General features: G+C 44.5%; 1 protein-coding gene across 1 annotated transcript in view; it reads left to right on the top strand.

Moving 5' to 3' along the window:
- LOC119966378 (pituitary tumor-transforming gene 1 protein-interacting protein) overlaps positions 1–21,218 on the top strand; it is a 103,616-nt gene that overhangs the window by 593 nt on the left and 81,805 nt on the right. The window contains exons 2-3 of the mRNA XM_038797931.1: positions 5,059–5,111; positions 15,358–15,466. Of these exons, the coding sequence (XP_038653859.1) occupies positions 5,059–5,111; positions 15,358–15,466 (162 nt within the window). The remainder of the gene's footprint in view (positions 1–5,058; positions 5,112–15,357; positions 15,467–21,218) is intronic.

Here is a 21,218-nt window from a genome sequence, read left to right as displayed (position 1 = left end):
GGGGGTGCTCACGGGATGTTGGTGGAGAGGGGATACTTGAGGGGGTTGCAGTTGTGGAGATGGGGCTTCTCAAGGGGGTGCTTGCGGTGGGGGGGAACTATAGGGGGTGGGGTTAGGGGGGAGTGGGGTGGTTGAGGGATGTGCGGAGAGGGGGTGCTTGTGGCGGAGAGGAGGTGCTCATGGCGGAGAGGGGGTGCTCGCGGCGGGGGATGTTGGAGAGGGGGTCCCTTGGTGGTGGGGGTGGAGAGGGTGCTCGGAGGTGGGGGTGTGGAGAGAGGCCGGGAGAGGGGGTGTGGTGGAGCGGGGTGGTGGGCGATGGGGGGGTTGATGGAGAGGGGGTGGGCGATTGGGGGGGGGGGTGGTGGAGAGGGGGTGGACGATTGGGGGTGTTGGTGGAGAGGAGGTGGGCGATTGCGGTGGGTTGGTGGAGAGGGAGTGGGTGATTGCGGTGGGTTGTGGAGAGGGGGTGGGCCATTGGAGGGGTTGGTGGAGAGGGGGGGTGGGCGATGGGAGGGTTGGTGGAGAGCGGCGTGGGCGATTGCGGTGGGTTGGTGGATAGGGAGTGGGCGATTGGGGGGGTTGGTGGGGGATTGGGGGGTGGTTGGTGGAGTGGGGGATGGGAATTGGGGGGGTTGGTGGGGAAGGGGTTGGGGATTGGGGGGTTGGTGGAGAGGGGGTGGGCGATTGGGGGGGGGGGTTGGTGGAGAGGGGGTGGGTGACGGGGGAGGTTGGTGGAGAGGTGGTGGGTGACGGGGGAGGTTGGTGGAGAGGGGGTGGGTGACGGGGGAGGTTGGTGGAGAGGGGGTGGGCGACGGGGCGGTTGGTGGAGAGGGGAAGCTCGCGAGTGGGTTTTGGAGAAGGGGTGCGGGCGGGAGGTTTGGAGAGGGGGTGCGGGCGGGAGGTTTGGAGAGGGGGTGCGGGCGGGAGGTTTGGAGAGGGGGGGCGGGCGGGAGGGTTGGAGAGGGGTGCGGGCGGGAGGTTTGGAGAGGGGGTGCGGGCGGGAGGTTTGGAGAGGGGGTGCGGGCGGGAGGTTTGGAGAGGGGGGGGCGGGAGGTTTGGAGAGGGGGTGCGGGCGGGAGGTTTGGAGAGGGGGTGCGGGCGGGAGGTTTGGAGAGGGGGTGCGGGCGGGAGGTTTGGAGAGGGGGTGCGGGCGGGAGGTTTGGAGAGGGGTGCGGGCGGGAGTTTGGAGAGGGGGTGCGGGCGGGAGGTTTGGAGAGGGGGTGCGGGCGGGAGGTTTGGAGAGGGGGTGCGGGCGGGAGGTTTGGAGAGGGGGTGCGGGCGGGAGGTTTGGAGAGGGGGTGCGGGCGGGAGGTTTGGAGAGGGGTACTGGGGTGTGGAGAGAGGGTGTTGATGGATAGGGCTGCTGGGGGTGAGAGGTGAACGTGGGTACTGGAGGGCTGTGGCGAGGGGAGCGGGATTGCTCAGGTTGTGGGTGGATGAGAGGAGGTGCTTTGGGGGCAGGGGACGGGAGTGCTTTTGGGGATACAGGTACTGGGGTGCTTTGGGTACAAGAGAGTGGGTGTTGTGGAGAGTGGGTTCTCGGGGGTGGGGTTGATGGTGGGTGGCTGGCAGATTGGGGCTGTTAGCGGTGAGGGGGTGCTCGGTGATGGGGGTTGCTGAGGAAGAGGATGCGCTCGGAGGTGGGGGGTGTTAACGGAGAGCATGCACTACCAGATTGGGGCTCTGCAGAGAGGGGGTGCTCGGAGGGAGGGGTGTTAACGGAGAGTATGCGCTCGCAGATTGGGGCTCTGCAGAGAGGGGGTGCTCGGAGGTGGGGGGGTGTTGTCGGAGCAGATGTGCTCGGAGGAGGGGGGTGTTGTCGGAGAGGGGGTGCTCGGAGTTGGGGCTGTTGGCGGAGAGGATGTGCTCGGAGGAGGGGGGTGTTGTCGGAGAAGACGTGCTCGGAGGAGGGGGGTGTTGTCGGAGAGGGGGTGCTCGGAGTTGGGGGCTGTTGGCGGAGAGGATGTGCTCTTAGGAGGAGGGTGTTGTCAGAGAGGGGTGCTCGCCGATTGGGTCAGTTGGCGGTATGGAGGTGGAAGTGTTGGCAGAAAGGGATTGCTTGGAGGAGGGAGGTGGGAGGTGTTGGTGGAGATGGGTAGAAAGTGGATTCTCTGATTTGTGGGTGGGGGGGGTGGATGGGATGGATATGGGTACTATCGGTGTGGAGAAGGGGTACTGTGTCGTGTAGGTAGACATGCTGGGAGGCGAGAGTGGGTGCTGGAGAGCTGTGGAGAGGCTCGGTTTGTGGGGCGGGGAGAGTGGGTGCTCGGGAGTTGGGGAAGAGGATTACTCATTTGCTGATGAATTTCCATTACTTCAGCCCATTCCTGTCTGGCATTCACCCTCCATAACTTAAAGTCATCTTTAACTCTGCTGCCTCTCCTGACACCTTCCAGGTCCCTTCTATCCATCCATCACTCTTGTGCTATATATGCTCTCATTTAAGCAAAACCTTAATTTTAAAATCTTTGCTATCAAATCACTCCGAGACTTTTCCCCTGTTTATTTCCTACAGCCCTCGGGTATCACCACACTTACGATTCTGTCCTCTTGAGCATCGTGATTTTAATCAGCTCACCTTTGTCAGCCTTGTCTCCTGCTTCCATCACCCCAAGTTTGGAATTCCCTCTCTATACCTCTTTGCCTCTCTACCTCTTCCCCTTCTAGACCCGGTGTTAAATTTTCTTCAGAAGTGCAGCTGTGAAGCTCCATGGGATGTTTTGCTATGTTAAAAGTGCTATATAAATAAATATAAGTTTTTATTGGTGAGGTAGTTTTACACGTTTAGCAGCCAAACTGCAGGATTGTTTGTTCCAGTGTCAGACGACAAGACTCAATGGGTGCTGCACATTGCTGCTGGTTTTTGGCACATGAATATCTTTGTGGAGAAACTGCACATCAGTACTCAACACAGCCACTTTTACACTTCCAAGATATTTTACGAGGAAGCTTATCTTTAAACTGTTATGTTCATTAACAATTCACAGTACTCTACAATGGTGTTATAATTAATGAAACAGTTGGCAGTATAAGAATTGGAATATTGTAAAATATTTGAAGTGTCACGTGATAGATTTTGGTCCGATGAATGAGGAGAGGCAATATAAAATAAAGGGTACAGTTCTGAAGAGGATGTGGAATGACCTGGAGGTATATGTGCACAAATCTTTGAGTACCGCAGGGCAGAATGAGAAATCTGTTAATAAGACATTTGGAATCATGGGCTTTATAAATTGGGACTTAGAGTGCAGAAGCATCAAAATTATGGGGAACCATTATATAGCAGTGGTTCAGCCTCATCTGGTGTATTCTGTCCAATTATTTAGCAAGAATGTGAAGGTTTCAGAGGGTATAGAAAAGATTGATGAGAATGATTCCAGGGATGAGAGGCGGAAATTATGAGGATAGATTGGCAAAGCCAGGGGTGTCCTTTTGCAAGCAGAGAAGGCTGAGAGGAGATTTTTATTGTCGTGTTCAAAATTGACAGGTCTGGACTGAGTAGATGGGGAGAAACTGTTCCTGTCAGCAAAAGGGTTGAGAACCAGGTGCATTGATTTGAGGTGACTGGCAAAAGAACCAGAGGTGACCTGAGGAAAAGGTTGTTTTGGCACTGAGTGACTAAGATCTGGAAGACACTGTCTGAAAGGGTGGCCAAGGCAGATTCATTCGTGGCTTTTGAAACGGAACTGGATGTTTATCTGAAGGGGAAAGCTTTGCAGGGCAATGGGGAAGTGAAAGAGGGACTAGCTGAGTAATTTACATGGAGCTGGAATCAACATAGAATCAGAGTGGTGACAGCATAAAAGGCCGCTCGACCTGTCATGTCTGTCAGCTCTCTGCAAGTGGAACTTGCCTAGTCCCATAACTGTGCCTTTCTCCCACAACGCAAAAATATTTTTCTCTTCAAATAATTATCCAATTCTCTTTTAAAGGCCTCTGTTGAATCTGCTTGCAGCATAATCTCGGGCAGTGCATTCCAGATGCTGTACACACTGCATTAAAAAAAATGTATTTTCTCATGGCGAGTTTTATTTTTGTAGACACATGTCATTCGCTGTTCAAATGTGATACTGTTTTCAGCTCAGTCAGTAAACCTTGTTTTTCATGAGGGTGCACTGTACTTGAAGAAGCAGTCTTAAATTGGAGATGAAACTGAGGAAAAATGTAACAGCAATGTTAGCATTTTCTTGGAGCGTAATCATTTATAACATACTGTATTCATTAAGAATAAAACAAATGTCTTATTATTGAGGAAGGCTGACAGGCTCAAGTGAAATAATTTAACTTTTAGGAATAGCTACTTGTTGATGTTTCCAGTACTGACAAAATAAATCCAGTAACTGGCAGAAGAAAGAGATTTCAAACTTTGCCAGATATTGTTTTCAAATTAATCTTATTATTAGAATCACAAGTAGGCTTAGATTAACACTGCAATGAGGTTACTGTGAAAATTCCCTAGTCGCCACATTCTGCCTGTACACATATATCATATACATATTGGGGCTGGTTTAACACAGGGGTAAAGAGCTGGCTTTTAAAGCAGACCAAGGCAGGCCAGCAGCACAGTTCCATTCCCATACCAGCCTCCCTGAACAGGCGCCGGAATGTGGTGATTAGGAGCTTTTCGCAGTAACTTCATTTGAAGTCTACTTGTGATAAGTGATTTTCATTCATTTCATCATTAAACTATACTGTTCAGCATTAATTGTAAAGTAGTAAGGAGCCTTCAAATGTGAAGTTTCCCAGTCTAGGATTGTTCAGATGAATCATTTGTTAAAATAATTTGATTTGACGATGACTGAACCATAGCGGTTTTATTTTTATGATGAATCTCAACCCAAAGGTTTTTAACCTTAAGGAAAATTGTATCTTAAGCAGCCACAAGTGTTTTTTTTTAACACATCCCAGGCCTGTGGATCTCCATTGTTACTATTTCTTCAGATGCTTTCTCATTTATGTTCTTTCAGCTGCATCCAAATTCTTTTCTGTTGTAGTCTTCAAACAACTGGAGAGAGAAATTGTACCTTCTGTTGCTAATTTTTCTTTACTTTTATATAGAATGTTCAGATTTTACAAATACATCCTGTGAACAGTGCTTGGAAAATGTCAATGTAAGTATCACAATTTTATCAATTTATGGAAGAATATCTGAGAATTTATCGTTTGAGTCTTTGCTCTGCTGAGGGAAAGTAATTTGCCTTGTTGATGGTGCAAAAATCCATAATTAGTACCAGAATAACGAGCATAACTCTCGGATAAAATTCCAAACAGGATCATGAATCTAGGACAGAATGTTAGGACTTGTAACTTTTGCTTGTTTCATAAAGTTAAAAAAAGATAAATATAGAGTACCCAATTAATTTTTTCCAATTAAGGGTCAATTTAGCGTGGTCAATACACCTAGGCTGCACATCTTTGGGTTGTGGAGGCGAAACCCACGCAAACATGGGGAGAATGTGCAAACTCCACACGGACAGTGACCCAGAGCCGGGATCGAACCTGGGACCTCGACGTCGTGAGGCTACAGTGCTAACCCACTGCATTACCGTGCTGCCCTTTTGTTTCATAAAGTTGACCCTCTGGGTGTAAGGAACGACAATTGCATTTTCTTACAGCTCCGAATTGTTACTCCATTTACACATCCTGAATAACACTGCTTGTCTAGTCAGTTAATTTTACTTTTGATAATTGGATTCATAGACACTATAGTTAACCATTCCAACTTGCAGGACATTAATTGTCTTTGAAATGGCAAATGTTAGTATGTTATAAGATTCCAAGTAAGTAATTTCAAAAGTGAATGTCTTGTAACAGTAAATCTGATGTGTTGCACTGCTATTCGACTACATAAATGTTTAAAATTACATCGCGATCTGTAAAAGTTGATTTTTTTTTCTGCAAGTGTTCTTTATCTTAAATTAATACATGTTTATGAACAATAGCAATGCTTTGAAAGCAGGAAATGCCCAGTATGCACCATGGCATTGATTTCACTGCTCTGTCAAATAGCCATCATTTACTTTTTGACAGCTGGCATCTGTTTACTTTCGATGCACACCACTGAATGTAAACAGATGACTCCCATCAATCATAGTGATGTCAAAATTTAGGGGCAGGTATGAAGGATTCAGCCAGCTTTCAAGATATCGCCATCAGTTGAAAAGTCCAAGATTCAGCAGGCCTCTTGTTTTTAATTGGCCATTCCCATGTTTACAAACTGCATTTTGTTGAGTTGACCACGACTTCAGAAACAATTTTGTGGTCTTCAATCAAGATGCAGAGAATTCTGTTGTTTCCTAATGTAAGTTTCTCTGCCAATTAAAACACATCCTTGCAAGCATATTCGTACTAACCATATGTCAATTCCGTTCGTGCCTGAAATGAGTCCATGGACAAATAAAATAGCAGCAGAAGTAGACCATTCGGCCCCTCAAGCCTGCTCCGCCATTCAATGAGATTATGCCTGATCTGTTTGTCTTTCAAATTTCACATTCCCATCTACCCCCGATTAACCTTTGATTCCTTTTTTAAAAATAAATTTAGAGTACTCAATTCATTTTTCCCAATTAAGGGACAATGATGTAGCGTGGCCAATCCACCTATTCTGCACAATTTTGGGTTGTGGGGGCAAAACCCGCACAAACACCGAGAGAATGCAAACTAACCTTTAATTCCTTTGCCTAATAAGAATCTATTTTCCTTCACGTTAAAATATTCAATGCTCCGCCTCCCTGCCTTCTGAGGCAAAGGGTTCCTTCCGAGAAAATGATTCTCCTCATCTCTGTCTAATTTTTAAACAGTGCCCCCAAGTTCTGGATTGCCTACAAGAGGAAACATCCTTTCCACCTCTCCTTTGTTAAGATCTAATGTGGAAATGCTGGCGTTGGACTGGGGTGAGCACAGTAAGAAGTCTTACAACACCAGGTTAAAGTCCAACAGGTTTGTTTTGAATCACTAGCTTGAATCACTTCACCTGAGGAAGGAGCTCTGAAAGCTAGTGATTCAAAACAAACCTGTTGGACTTTAACCTGGTGTTGTAAGACTCCTTACTTTAAGACCATTCAGGATCTTGTATGCTTCAATCGAGTCACCTCTCACTCTTCTAAACTCCAGTGGAAACAAGCCCAATCTGCCCAACATTCCTTTGGCAAACAACCCGCTCATTCCAGGTATAAATCCTGTAAAACCCCGAATCGCCTCATTATCATTCTTCCTTAAATAGGGAGACCAAAACTGCACAAGATGTGGTTTCACCAGTGCCCTGTACAACTGAAGCATAACATCCTTACTTTTATGTTCAATTCTTTATAATAAAGGATAGCATTTCTTTAAAAAAAAATATTTTTGAGATTTTACAATGTGTTTTGCAACAAAACCCATATTCCAGGAGTACCTAGCTAGAGAAAACGGAAGCGAGGCCGTCACCAACACACCCAGACTAGATCCTCTACAGTACCTCGCCTCTATCTGCCTCCATACAGAACCTGGGTCACTGCGCCACCCCGGTACCGTATCAGCATTAGCCACCCAATAATAATAAAGCAAATTTGGCAATTCTAGGCATCCCGACTGCTTCTCTCTTTCAAGAACTACCCTATGAATCCTCAGAGTCTTGCCTTGATCTACCTACGAGGGTGAGATCAGCTTATTAACCCTCACAAAAAAGAATTAGGGAGAAAGATAGGAAGACATTGAAATAAAAACCTCGGAAGAATATTAATTTTAATAGACTGGACTCCGCCTGGCAGGGGAAGGTTGTCCCACTTTTGCAGATCGGACTTTACCTTGTCCACCAGACTTGTGAAGTTCAATTTATGCAACCGGGCCCAATCGTGGGCCACCTGGACTCTCCGATACCTGAAGCTGCAGCTGGCCAAGTGAAAAGACAACACCACCAAGTTGGCTTCCCTCCCTGGAGGATTAACCGGAAAACATTGGCTCTTTTCCCGATTCAACTTGTAACCTAAAAATAAACCAAAGGTCCTCAATAGCTCCATTATATCACCCATAGTGGGCACCGGGTCCATAACATAGCAGATCGTCAGCATACCGGATATACCCTATCCCTCCCCTCTTTATCCCCTTCCACTTGCCCAAAGCCTTCAAAGCTAAAGCAAATGGCTCAATCGCTAACACAAATAGGAGGGGAAACATCGGACACCCTTGTCTAGTCCCCCTATTCAATGGAAGTATCCGAACTTGGGGAATTGGTATGAACATGAGCAAGGGGGCCCCAGACAACAACCGTGGGCATGAAATCAATTTTGGCTCTAGACCGAACCTCTCCAGAACTTCAAAAAGGTACCTGCACTCCACCCTGCCAAATGCCTTCTCGTCATCTAAAGACACAATCACCTCCAGCTCAGGCTCCTCAAACGAGGAGAGAATAACATTCAACAGCCTCCGAATATTGGCTGACAACTGCGGGCCCTTGAAAAAGCCTATCTGATCCTCCGTTAACACCACAGGGCTCTAGCCTTATTGCCAACACCTTAGCTCGTATCTTGGCTTCCACATTTAACAGCGAGATAGTCTGCTGGGTCCTTATCCTTTTTCAACAGTTGTGAAATAGAGGCCTACAAAAGTGTAGCAGGCAGGATCCCCGAGACAGAGAATGGTTAAACATATCTGCCAGTAACGGCACCAACTGATCTGCAAACATCTTAATATGGGGCTGAAACCAAAGTACCAAGCCAATCCCTAACCTGAATAATCTCCCGGGAGGCCATCAACTGATGAGCTAACAGACGCTGGCCTTCTCTGCATACTCATAAAAGATCCTTCCCTCAAACGCCGCAACCGTCTCACCGCTTTCTCAGTAGACGACAAATCAAACTGTGTCTGCAGCTATTTCATGCTTGTCAGGAGCTCCGGGGTTAGGTCCATCTCCCAAGATATCATCCACCAACCTCTGCTGTTCCATCCTTATCTCCCTCTCCATATGCACCTTATAACGATATAATCTCTCCCCTAATTACTGCTTGGTTTTGAGGCTTCCCAAAGCATGCAGGGCACGACAGAATCATTCCTATTGAATTCTACATACTCGCCAATGGCCTTGGACATGCACCCATGGAACCCCAAATCCGTCAACAACCCTACACCTAAACTCCATGGTAGTTGCTGAGCAGAGCCCAATTCCAGAAACAAATCCACCAGATGTGGGGCATGATCTGAGATAACAATGGCTAAGTATTCTGCCTTCCTCACCCAAGGGAGGAGAGACCTACCCACCAGAAAAAAGTCGATCCTGAAATACACCTTATGTACTGGTGGGATAAACGCAAATTCCTTAACCCCCCCAGGTGCATAAACCTCCACACATCTGCATCACCCACCTGCTCCATAAACACTAACAACGTCTTCGCCACCCCCGAGAGCGCCAACGATTTCGGCCTAGAACGGTTCTGCTTTAGATCTAGCACACAATTTAAACCACGTCCAAAAATCAGTTGGTGTGTGTCCAAGTCCGGAATGGACACCCAACAGCTTTCTAATAAATGTTGTAATGTTCCAGTTGGGGCATATATATTAACTAGTACCACCAACATATCTGCCAAAGACCTTGCAACCATCACATACCCACGGTATGGGTCCGCCACAGTCTTGTCTGCTGAAAAACGAACCCTTGTGTTGATTAAAATTGCAACCCCTCCAGAGTTCTACTGTCGAAGCCCGAGTGAAAGACCTGGCTCACCCACCCGTTCCGCAATCTGGGCTGGTCCCTCATCCGAAGATGTGTCTCCTGTTTCCTTCGCATAACAGATCATGATTCTCCTTGCCCACTTCAGGACCCGCTCCTTCTCCTGGAAGCGGCAAAACCTTGCCGAGAACTACTTGTGGTGGCTCATTCGCCCATGGCTTCTGCTGGAATGTTCACTGGGGCCTATCTAACTCTAGAGGGGATGCCAATATACCCTCTCCCACCATCTTACTAAACATCTGAGAAAAGTGCGCAGTTGGATTCGGGGCCTCCATACCCTCAGGCAACCCCATGACCCTGAGGTTTTGTCTCCTCAAATGATTTTCCAGATCATCCACCTTCGCCCTCAGGTTCTTATTCTTTTCCGCCGTCACCAAGATCCCAGCCTCTAGTGAGGTAATTTTGTTGCTATGCCTCGATAAAGCTGCCTCCTCCCCCTGCAACAACTTGCCATGCTCCTTCACAGCTTTTGGGGTCCTCTCCAATTGGACAGGGACCAACACTACTTCAATTGATTTACTGACAGTGTCGAACATCGCTCTCCATTGCCTTCCAAAATGCTTTTCAAATTGCTTTTAAAATTCAGTAGCTAGTACCCTAGTTAGCATATGTGCCGTGATCCGGATGGCCACAACCGCCGCGGCCATCTTCTCCGCTGAGGTGCAACACAAAGCCTTCGAGTTGGTTGAAGAATTTCCACCACGGATTTCCCAGTTGTAGCCTTATTTGGCACACATCCACACTAAGACTCCTCTACTTTCGTATGGGAAGAGTGTCCAAAAATAACCCTGGAAACTCGGCAAAAAAGGGCCAAAAAAAGTACCCTGGTGGGAGCTACCTACTGCATGACCTCCTACATGCCACCACCAAAAGTCCAGGATAGCATTTCATTAGTCTGAATTACTTGCTGTACCTGTATATACTAACTTTTGTGACTAATGCACTAAAAAACCAAAATCCTTGTGTACCTCAGAATTCTGCAGTCATTCTCCATTTAAGTAATACTCTGCATTTTTGTTCTTCTTGCCAAAGTGAACAACTTCATATTTTCCCATGTTATACTCCATCTCTCAGATTTCTGCCTACTCACTGAACTTATCTGCAACCTCCTCCACAGCATACTTTTCTACCTAACTTTGTGTCATCTGCAAATTTAACAACCTTGCCTTCTCTCCCCTCATCAGAGTCATAGATATAAATTGTAAAAGGTTGAGGCTCCAACACAGGATTTGATTTGATTTGATTTTGATTTGATTGTTGCCACATGTACCGAAAAGTATTTTTCTGCGGCCAAGGGAACGTACACAGTACGTACATAGTAGACAAAAAAGAATAATCGACAAAGTACATTGACAAATGGTACATTGACAAACAGTGATTGGCTACAGTGTGGAACAAGGGGCCAAACAAAGCAAATACATGAACAAGAGCAGCATAGGGCATTGTGAAAAGTGTTCTTACAGGGAACAGATCAGTCTGAGGGAGAGTCGTTGAGTCTAGTAGCTTTTGGGGAAGAAGCCATTCCAATGTCTAGATGTGCGGATCTTCAGACTTCTGTACCTTCTGCCTGATGGAAGGGGTCTGGAAGAAGGCAAAGCCTGAGTGGGAAGGGTCTATGATGATGCTATCTGCCTTCCTGAAGCAGCGGGAGGTATATACAGAATCAATGGCAGGGTGGCAAGCTTGTGTGATGCGTTGGGCCCGAGTGACTCCACTCCTCGCATTCTACCAATCGGAAAAGTACTCTTAATGCATACTCTCTTTTGTGCCAGACACAGACAGGTAATCTTCTATCCGTACTGGTAAGTGACCCCCTGCACCATGAGCTATTGTTTTCAATGATAACTTTTGATGAGGCACCTTATCAAATGCAATCTAGAAATCCAATACTGGGGCTGGTTTAACAGAGGGCTAAATCGCTGGCTTTGAAAGCAAACCAAGGCAGGCCAGCAGCACGGTTCAATTCCCGTACCAGCCTACCCGAACAGGCGCCGGAATGTGGCGATTAGGGACTTTTCACAGTAACTTCATTTGAAGCCTACTTGTGACCATAAGCAATTTTCATTTTTTCATTTTCAGTATGTTTATAGGGTCCCTTTTATCCACAGTGCATGTTACTCCTTCAAAGAATTCAATTAAGGGGCGGCACAGTTGCACAAAGGTTAGCAATGTTACCTCACAGGGCTGAGGACCTGGATTCAATCCATGCCCTGGGTCACTGTCCGTGTGCAGTTTGTACATTCTCCCCGTGCTTGCGTGGGTTTCACCCCCACAACCCAAAGATGTGCAGGCTAGGTAGATTAGCCACGCTAAATTGCCCCTTAATTGAAAAAGAAAATAATTGGGTGCTCTAAATTTATTTAAAAGAAGAATTCAACTAAGTTGGTTAAACATGATTCCCCTTTCACAAAACTATGCTGTCTCTTCCTGATTACCGTGATAATTTCTAAGTGCCAAGCCTTAACTGCTTAATGACCAAATCAAGCACCTTAAATGTCAAACTTGAAATTAAGTTATCTGGACTATAGTTTCTTGTTTTCTGCCTCCCTCCCTTCTCGAATGGAGGGATCACATTTGCTACTTACCGGCCTGATGGAACCTTTGCAGAATCTAGCAAATTTTGGAAAACAGTTATTTTCTTTTTATAAATTTAGAGTACCCAATTATTATTTTTCCCAATTAAGGGGCAATTTATCATGGCCAATCCACCTCCCCTGCACATCTTTGGATTGTGGGGGTGAAACCCACGCAGACATGGGGAGAATGTGCAAACTCCACACAGACAGTTACCCAGGCCCAGGATTCGCAGCTTTATAAATACCTGCAGAAACTCTTGCTTTCTGTTTTTATATTTCTAGCTAGCTTACTCGCATATTTTAATTTCTTTCCTCCTGATTATCCTTTTATTCATTCTCTGCCATTCCTTACATTATGACCAATCATCTGACCTGCCACTCATCTTTTCACGGGTATATGCTTTTTCCTTAAGTTTGATACTTTCCTTAAAAATGTTCGTTAATCATGGATAGTGGGTCCACCCCTTAGAATTATTCTTTATCGTAGAACTGTACTTAGTCTGAAATATCCCCTTAAAAGTCTGCCACTGCTCTATTCATTTAGCTTCGTATCCCAGTTCACCAGCTAGCTCACCTTTCATTCCCATATAGTTGCCCTTGTTTAAGGTGAAAATACTGTTTTATCCCTTTCAAACTGGATATAAAATTCAATCATCATATGGTTACTGCTACCTGAGGTAATTAATTAATCCTGTCACATTACATAATACCAAGTCCAAGAAGCTCTCAGAAGTTATCTTCAGAGAAGTCGATGAACTACTCATCCAGTCTATTACTGCCAATCTGATTTTTTTCAGTTTAGGGGCAGCAGGGTAGCATGGTGGTTAGCATAAATGCTTCACAGCTCCAGGGTCCCAGGTTCGATTCCCGGCTGGGTCACTGTCTGTGTGGAGTCTGCACGTCCTCCCCCTGTGTGCGTGGGTTTCCACCGGGTGCTCCGGTTTCCTCCCACAGTCCAAAGATGTGCGGGTTAGGTGGATTGGCCATGCTAAATTGCCCGTAGTGTCCTAATAAAAGTAAGGTTAAGGGGGGGGTTGTTAGGTTACGGGTATAGGGTGGATACGTGGGTTTGAGTAGGGTGATCATGGCTCGGCACAACATTGAGGGCCGAAGGGCCTGTTCTGTGCTGTACTGTTCTATGTTCTATGTTCTATATGTAGATTAAAATCATCTATGATTACTGCCATCCCTTTGCCACAAACCCGCAATATTTCTTGTATGCTTTGTCCTACATTGTGTTTGCTGTTAGGGGACCTCTGCAGACCACTCCCACTGGTGACTTGTTTCCTGACTGTTCTTCTCTCCAACCAAATCAATTCTACATCCTGATCTCCTGAACCCAGTTCATCTCTAACTATTACACCAATGCCATCCTTAATTAATGTTGCTACCCCTCCACTTTTGCCTAGCTTTCTATTCTTGAATGTCTGAACTTGCACCCTTTGCTGCAAAGAATGGTGTTAAACCCCCTCACTATATTGTCCCCTCTTGGCACAATCCTGTTTGCTCAGCTCGCTTGAATGGCCTCCTATACCAAGCTCATCCACCTTTCAGACCTTGCTTTCATCGACACAGGTTGTGAGCACCTCAAATCTGTTCGACAATTGGAAGCTTACAAAATTAGTAGCAATGTGAATGAATTTGGAAATGTTTTGGTCTGTGGACTTGCATTTTCTGGGGATCTTATTAGTGCTACCTAAGCTCACTCAGGTTAGGAACTTTAAATATCTTGAGATATCTCTGGTTTTTAGATGTTCAGATTTGAAAGAAACTAGGTTTGATGCATTCTATTGCATTTTATAGAAGAAGAACGCCTATTGTCTAGTCTTCAGATGAACTCGAACGGAGTTGGTGTTTTTTCTTTGTTTCAAATCCCTCCTCACTTCTCCCTATTTCTTTCACTTCGTCCAGCCGACAGTCTTCGAGACACCTGCGTACCACAAATTCTGACATCTCACTTGTGCCTGATTTTCATTACTCCACCATTGACAGCTGTATTTTCAGCTGCCTAGCCCCCTGATCTGAACTTTCCCCTCTTAAATTTCTCTCCTGTTAAGAAACTACTTTAAAATCTATATCTTTGACCAAGCTTTTTGTCACCTGTCTTATCTCCTTAAGTGGCTCGGTGTCAGATTTTGTTTGATCATATCCTGTGGGATGCTTTACTGTGTTTGAGGTACTATATAATTGCGAGTTGATTTTGTGGGCTACACCAGAGCATATCATGGAATATCAGGGACTGCATGTAAATCTTTAAGCCCATGCTTCCATTGAGGTACAGAATGTAATAAGGGGTTATGGGGAGAAGGCAGGAGAATGGGGATGAGAAAAATATCTGCCATGATTGAATGGCAGTGTAGACTCAATGGGCCCCGTGGCCTAATTATGCTCCTTTGTCTTATGGTTTTGAGTACTTAAATCAGCCCTTTACTAACCTAAAAGCCCCACAAATGCAAGCATGACAAACCAGGCAGTAAATAAACGCAAGTGCAAATAAGACTGGATAGTCTAGGCTTTCGGCAGGGTGTGGGATCACATTTTGGACATCCTTGCAAAATTATATCTATTGATTTTAGTAGGACAACTGGTTGGAATTCTTCATTCATTCTTCACAGAAAAAACTCTTTTATGAAATCTTAACACTCTGCAGTTCAAGAGAGTGAAATATGGATAGCATTTGAGTGCATTCCGGGTTACAGGTATGTATTTAGTCATAAGTTATAGCTCTCTATTGTTTAAAATTCTATACTGTTGCAAACATTTTTTTAACAATAAATGAAGTGCTGCACAAATTCTGAAACTAATTTTTCAGCTGTGCAATGCTGATTTCTGATCTCACATGGAAGTTTTTAAAATATAAAAAGTGGATCATGTTATGATTTTTAAAATACTTTACATATTTCAATTAAAAACAGTGATGATTTTGAATATGTGGTTTTGAATTTGAAGCACAGGTCGAAGTCAGCTTACGTTATGAGTGGAGATAACATGTAGATCGTGCTCAATTCTGCATGTTTCTGAGTCTTTATTGTGAGCATTTTGGATAGTTTTAACACATCTTGAACTCTTGTTTTTCAGTGTCTCTGGTGCTTTGTTGGCAAACGTTGCATGAAATATCCTGTTGAAAGTATAATTCCTCATAATTCAACATGCCCTTTACGCCAAGCTCGTTGGGGAGTTTGCTGGGGTAAGAGCTTAACATGCATTTTGCACTTAATGTATGAATACTTGGTAAGACTTTAAATGAACGCAATTCCTTTTTAAAAGTGTAAATTGGTACTGCAGACCTGCTATGGGCTCTGGGTTAAATGTAATGATTGCTCTAGTTTCTAACAACACCATCTGTAGTTTCATCAAACTTGTAGGGATAGCAATTTGAATTTTTTAAGTTATTCATTCACGTGGGTGTTGCTGGCTCGGCCAGCATTATGGCCTATCGTGGAATTGTCCTTGAGAAGATGCTGGTGAGCCAACGACTTAAACCTAGGAAGGGAGTTTTAAAAAATTCATTCGTGGGATGTGAGCGTCGCTGGCTGGGCCAGCATTTATTGCCAATACCTGAGGGCATTGCTGTGGATCTGGACTCGCATGTAGGCCAGACCAGGTACGGCAACAGATTTCCTTCCCTAAGGGACAATAGTAAAGCAGATGGGTTTTTAACGACAATTGACAATGGTTTCATGGTTATCATCAGACTTTGAATTCCAGATTTTTTTATTGAGTTCAAATTTTATCATCTGCCATGCTGGGATTCAACCGCTGGCCCCCTGGGCATTATTACCCTGAGTTTCTGGACTACTAATCCAGTGACAATACCACTACGCCACTGCCTCCCCATGAGTTCCAAGATTTTGACCCAGCGACTGTAAAGGAATGGAGATGTATAGCTCCAAGTCAGGCTGGTGACTGGCTTGGCGGGGAAATGGGTAGTGTTCCCATAGAGATTGTGGGTTTGGTAAGTGTTGATGAAGGAGCCTTAGTTTCTATATTGTAGATGGTGCACCGTTGCCTGTGTGCATCAGTGGTGGAGGGGATGGGGTTCCAATCAAGTGGGCTGCTTTGTCCTGAATGGGGTTAAGCTTTAGTAGGGTTGTTGGCGCTGCACTCATCCAGGCAAGTGGAGAGTATTACACCACCCTCCTTGTAGATGATGAAAAGGCTTTAGGGAGTCAGCTGCTGTGTTACCTGCCACAGAGGTCCCGACTTTTGACCTGCTCTTGTAGCCAAATTGTTTATATGGTTAGTTCAGTTCCGTTTCTGGTCAATAGTAATCCCCAGGATATTGTTAGTGAGAGGATTGAGCAATAGTAAAGGCATTGAATGTCATGGGGAGGTGGTTGAATGATTTGAGAAACTCCTACAATGATGAGCACTTATCAGCCTAAACCAAAATATTGTCCTAGTCCTGTTGCATATAGACATGAACCTGTTCAGTTTCTGAAGAGTTGCAAATGGTATTGAACGTTGAGCCATCATCAGCAAACACCCCCAATTTTGACTTTATGATGGAGGGAGGGTCATTGATGAAGCAGCTGAAGATGGTTGGGTCCAGGAAAGTACTTTGAGGAACTCCTGTAGTGATATCCTGGCACTGAGATGATTGATCTCCCAACAATCCCAGCCATCTGAGTTATTGCTGAGTAAGTGTCATTTGATAGTACTGTTGATGACCCCTCTCTGCTACTTTGATGATGATTGAGATAAGACAAATGGGACAGTAATTGTCCTGCTTTTTGTGGTTAGCAGGATCCAAGTTTTGGATAATGGTTTTTATTTCAACTAGGGTTGCAGTTTTTAACTTGTTTGTATTTGTGGCCTGAATATGGATGCCATTGGTAAGGTTCACATTTGCTGCCCATTCCAGCTGCCATGTGAAGGTGGTGGGTTGCCTTCTTGAGTCATTCGAACCGAGTGATGAGGATGCTTTCAGAATAGCACTTTTATCCTTTGTAGTGAATACAACTGGCTTGCTAGGCCTCTTCTGAGAACTAATTTGGTGTGGGAGTGGAATCAACTGCAATGGAACTCTCTGGATTAATCCAGGCATTTTTGCTCCAGTTACTTAACTACTGATCTACAGTATTCCTAATACTAGTATTAATTTATTAATAAATATCTTGTCAGTGCGATGATGTATCCTTCCTTCAGATTTGGAATTATAGGAGGGAAATTTTAACAGGGGTGCGCAGGTAGGATTGGGTGTGGGCTGGTGGATACATGGCCAAAAGTTCCGATCTCGAGGGGAAGCCAGCTCCAGCCTGCTGACCTCTTGAGCTTTATTGAGATGGTACAAGGAGCAGGCAGCCAATCCCTTCCCAGGAGGCAGTTGGTGTTTTTTATTAACCATTGCAAGTTTTACTGTGGCTAGCTGGGTTTTGTGCCTCATAAAATCTGAAAGCTGCAGTTAGGTGAGGACAGCCTCAGGGAGAAGGTCAGTGTCTTTGCAGTACTCTTTTTGGCCATGTAGAGGAAGAATTTCCTTCTGCTCCTCTAAGCTTACTACCCCCAGGATGGGATCAAGATCCTGCCTGGGGCCGGGGTAGGATATACCTGATCCTACAGCCTATTCACGAGTGCTCCATACCTAACCAGGAGGCAAGTTTGACCCAGGGAACATGTCAAGGCAAAAGTCTACACTCCGAGGTGTTAAAACTCCACAATATGTGAGAAATCTGGGCTTTGGGATTTCCTGAGAGTTATAAGATGTCACCGTCTTGCCCCACTTCTTCCAGCACATTTGCAAGTAGTGTCATTTCAACTACATTTAATTATATATGTACTTCAGGTAATGTGTAAGTTGAACTTGAGCCTTGATGTAATATTCAATAACTCGAATAGGATTTTGAAGATGTGCATTAATTTAAAGCTGGAAGAAGCTTCATGGTGGAGTTGTTTAGGCACTGCCATTTCAGCTCAGCATCAAGACCAGATTATTAAGTACCAAGACTACTCTATCTCCTGGTGTTAAGAGTTGCAAATAGCCAGTTCATATCAGGATAAGTTTGCAGCATCATATGACTATCTAACTTAGTGACTGGTTCCTCTTCTACCAATTTCCTTTGCTATCCTCTCTCTCTCCTCCTCCTCTCTCCCCCCCCCCCTCCCCCAAAGCTATTTCTTTGCCTCTTTCTGAACACACCCCACCCCCTCCTCCCACACTTTGTCTCTCCTTTCCTCCCTTGTCTCTCTCCTATTCTTCCTTCATACAAAGCCTGGGGAGGGTTTCCTGCTTCTCCTTTTCAGTCACTTCAATCAGTCAGTTCACATTTTTCATGCTCCAGAAAGCTGTAATGACTGATGGGAGTGACTGCTTGAGCACAGAAATTTGGAATAGCTGATTTTACCAGCTGCAAAAGACAAGCAGTCAGCCAGATATAACATTCTGGCAACAAGTCTACCCAGGCCCTCAGCTAAGACAATTATCTCAGATGGGGAAAGCATGCACTATTCTTTCAAACTTTGTATCTCTGTCGATATCTTTGTTAGGAGACTGGTAGATGCAGATCATTAGTTTATATTCTAGAGGGTATGCTTTCTTCACTGATTAACCATAGTCAAATATTGACAGTTAAAACTTGGATCTGGCTCATTCCACAATTTTCTGTGGTATTCTTGGAATTTTGCCCATGCACTAACTTCTCAAGAACACGAGTGATATGAGATCCTGTATTTGGCCGAATAAGGAGGGTAACCTGGTCTTTTACTGGCCTACACTGTACACTGCATTAGACATTTTATTAACTGTCCAAATATGGGACAAGGCAAGGGAGCTCATTTTGTAGTGCATTGAAATAGAAGTGAGGTTTGAGGGTTCAGAGGTAATTGTTCAATTTGCAGGCAATTTAACTAGCCTCCCAGATCTTGGGCGCATAGCTGAGTAATAAAATAAATGTAAACATTTTTTTCTAAAGTGCTCAGTAAAATTAAAACTTTTGCTTTCAAAAACTTTTGCTTTCAATGTTGCTTGTAGTTTTAAATTTTGCCTCCTGAAAGATATTTGTAGTTTGACGAGACACTTTACTAATCTACACTTAATCTGAGTAGTTGGTAATGCAAGTACAATTGAGAAGGTAAAATACTGTGTGCATTCATGCATTCACAAAAACCATATGGCTTTTTCGAGTAATGCTGCTTCCTCATGAGTGTTTTTTGAATGCACTTCAGGAACAATGTCCAGAAATCCTTCTCCACACTAATCTTGCTGATTGGTCCTGTTGCTATTCTTGAAGCATTTTGAATTCCGTCTCTTAATAATGTTTAGAAGTAACACAGCAGTAAACATACTTGTGTATGTTTTGTCACTAGACCGAAAGGAAGATGATGGGGTTTACTCCCCACCCATTTGTTAAACCTTCCATATGTACAGTCCAGTCTCTCAAATAGCACTAGCAAGCCAGTTGAATAGAGAAGAAATTATGTTGCATAAGACAGGCACATTTAAAAAACAATAAACTGATTTACTTTATTTATTACTGGATTAAATAGACAAATCAATAATGAAAGTGAAATATTTTTTGCAGAATGTTTTTAATAAATATAGGAATACACTAGGTGGCAGCACTGCACTTAAAAATAAAATCAAACCTGCAAACTTGAAAAGCATTTTTCCATTACAGTTTCTGCTTGCTTCTCTTAATCTCTACAGAATAGGTTTCTGAGCCTTTTAATCTGGTGCCTTCCTGAATAGGCTCAGTTGGATTCCTTTGGGTCAGAAGAGGTTGCACGGTAGCACAGTGCTGAGCACTGTTGCTTCACAGCGCCAGGGTCCCAAGTTCGATTCCTGGCTTGGGTCACGGTCTGTGCGGAATCTGCATGTTCTCCCCGTGTCTGTGTGGGTTTCCTCCGGGTCCTGCGGTTTCCTCCCACAAGTCCCGAAAGATGTGCTGTTAGGTGAATCGGACATTCTGAATTCTCCCTCCGTGTACCCAAATAGGCGCCGTAGTGTGGCGACTTGGGGCTTTTCATCGTAACTTCATTGCAGTGTTAATGTAAGCCTACATTGACAATAATAAAGATTATTATTATCAGGGCATCCAAAAAAAATCAATATTTTCCACTTGATGGAAATGTTTTTAAATGAAAGCTGGAGAAATGAGAGGTTGATTGAAGAAGCTTCCTTTTGGGGTATGGACCTGACTGAAAAAAGAGACACACTAAATAATTCTCTTCAATTTGCAATGTGGGGAGATGGTGGCATAGTGGTGCTATCACTGGATTAGTAATCCAGAGTACCAGGCTATTGTTCTGGGTACACTGGTTCCAAACTCATCATGGCAGCTGGTGAAATTTAAATCTAATTAATAAAATCTGGAGTTGAAATGGTCTGTTGGTGACCATGAAACTATCAACAATTACAAAAACCCATCTTATTCATGATCAACATATGGGGGGGGGGGGTTTATGTTGAGCTATCAGTTGAGAAGAATGCAACAAACCTTCAATTGTATCGTATAATATGCCAACAGAAGTAGAAAATATTGGAGCGCACAAATTGATATTTCACAATGACCTTTCCATGCTTTGATTTTTTTTTCAGATGTCTACAATTTGGGTTTTGTTTGCAATACAACTGTGAGCTTATTCTCCAGTATTTGGGACACCACAGAGCAGTCAGATACCCCCTCGCCCCATTCACTTTGTGGATGGGGGTGAGCACAACTTAGTTATTTCAAACTGTGGTGCGAGGGAGAGATTGAAAATACAGTCTTCTTGAGACCATTTTTTAGCGTCTTAGCAATTGATTCGGGGGTTTATTGGGAGAAACCTCAGAGCCGATAAATTGAACATTGTCTCAAAAGTATAAAATGTGTATTATTGGAAGAATTTTCAAAAATGTGTTTCCCATCTCCTCTAAGGCACTGGCTTCTAAGTTTTCCTTGTTGTTTTAACTTCAAAGAAATAAAGAAACCATTTTAGTGTTCATGGTCCAAATTGAGTTC

The sequence above is a fragment of the Scyliorhinus canicula genome, chromosome 5 (assembly GCF_902713615.1).
Source record: "Scyliorhinus canicula chromosome 5, sScyCan1.1, whole genome shotgun sequence".
NCBI classification, from domain to species: Eukaryota; Metazoa; Chordata; class Chondrichthyes; order Carcharhiniformes; family Scyliorhinidae; genus Scyliorhinus; species Scyliorhinus canicula.
This window is presented reverse-complemented; position numbering and strand designations above follow the sequence as displayed.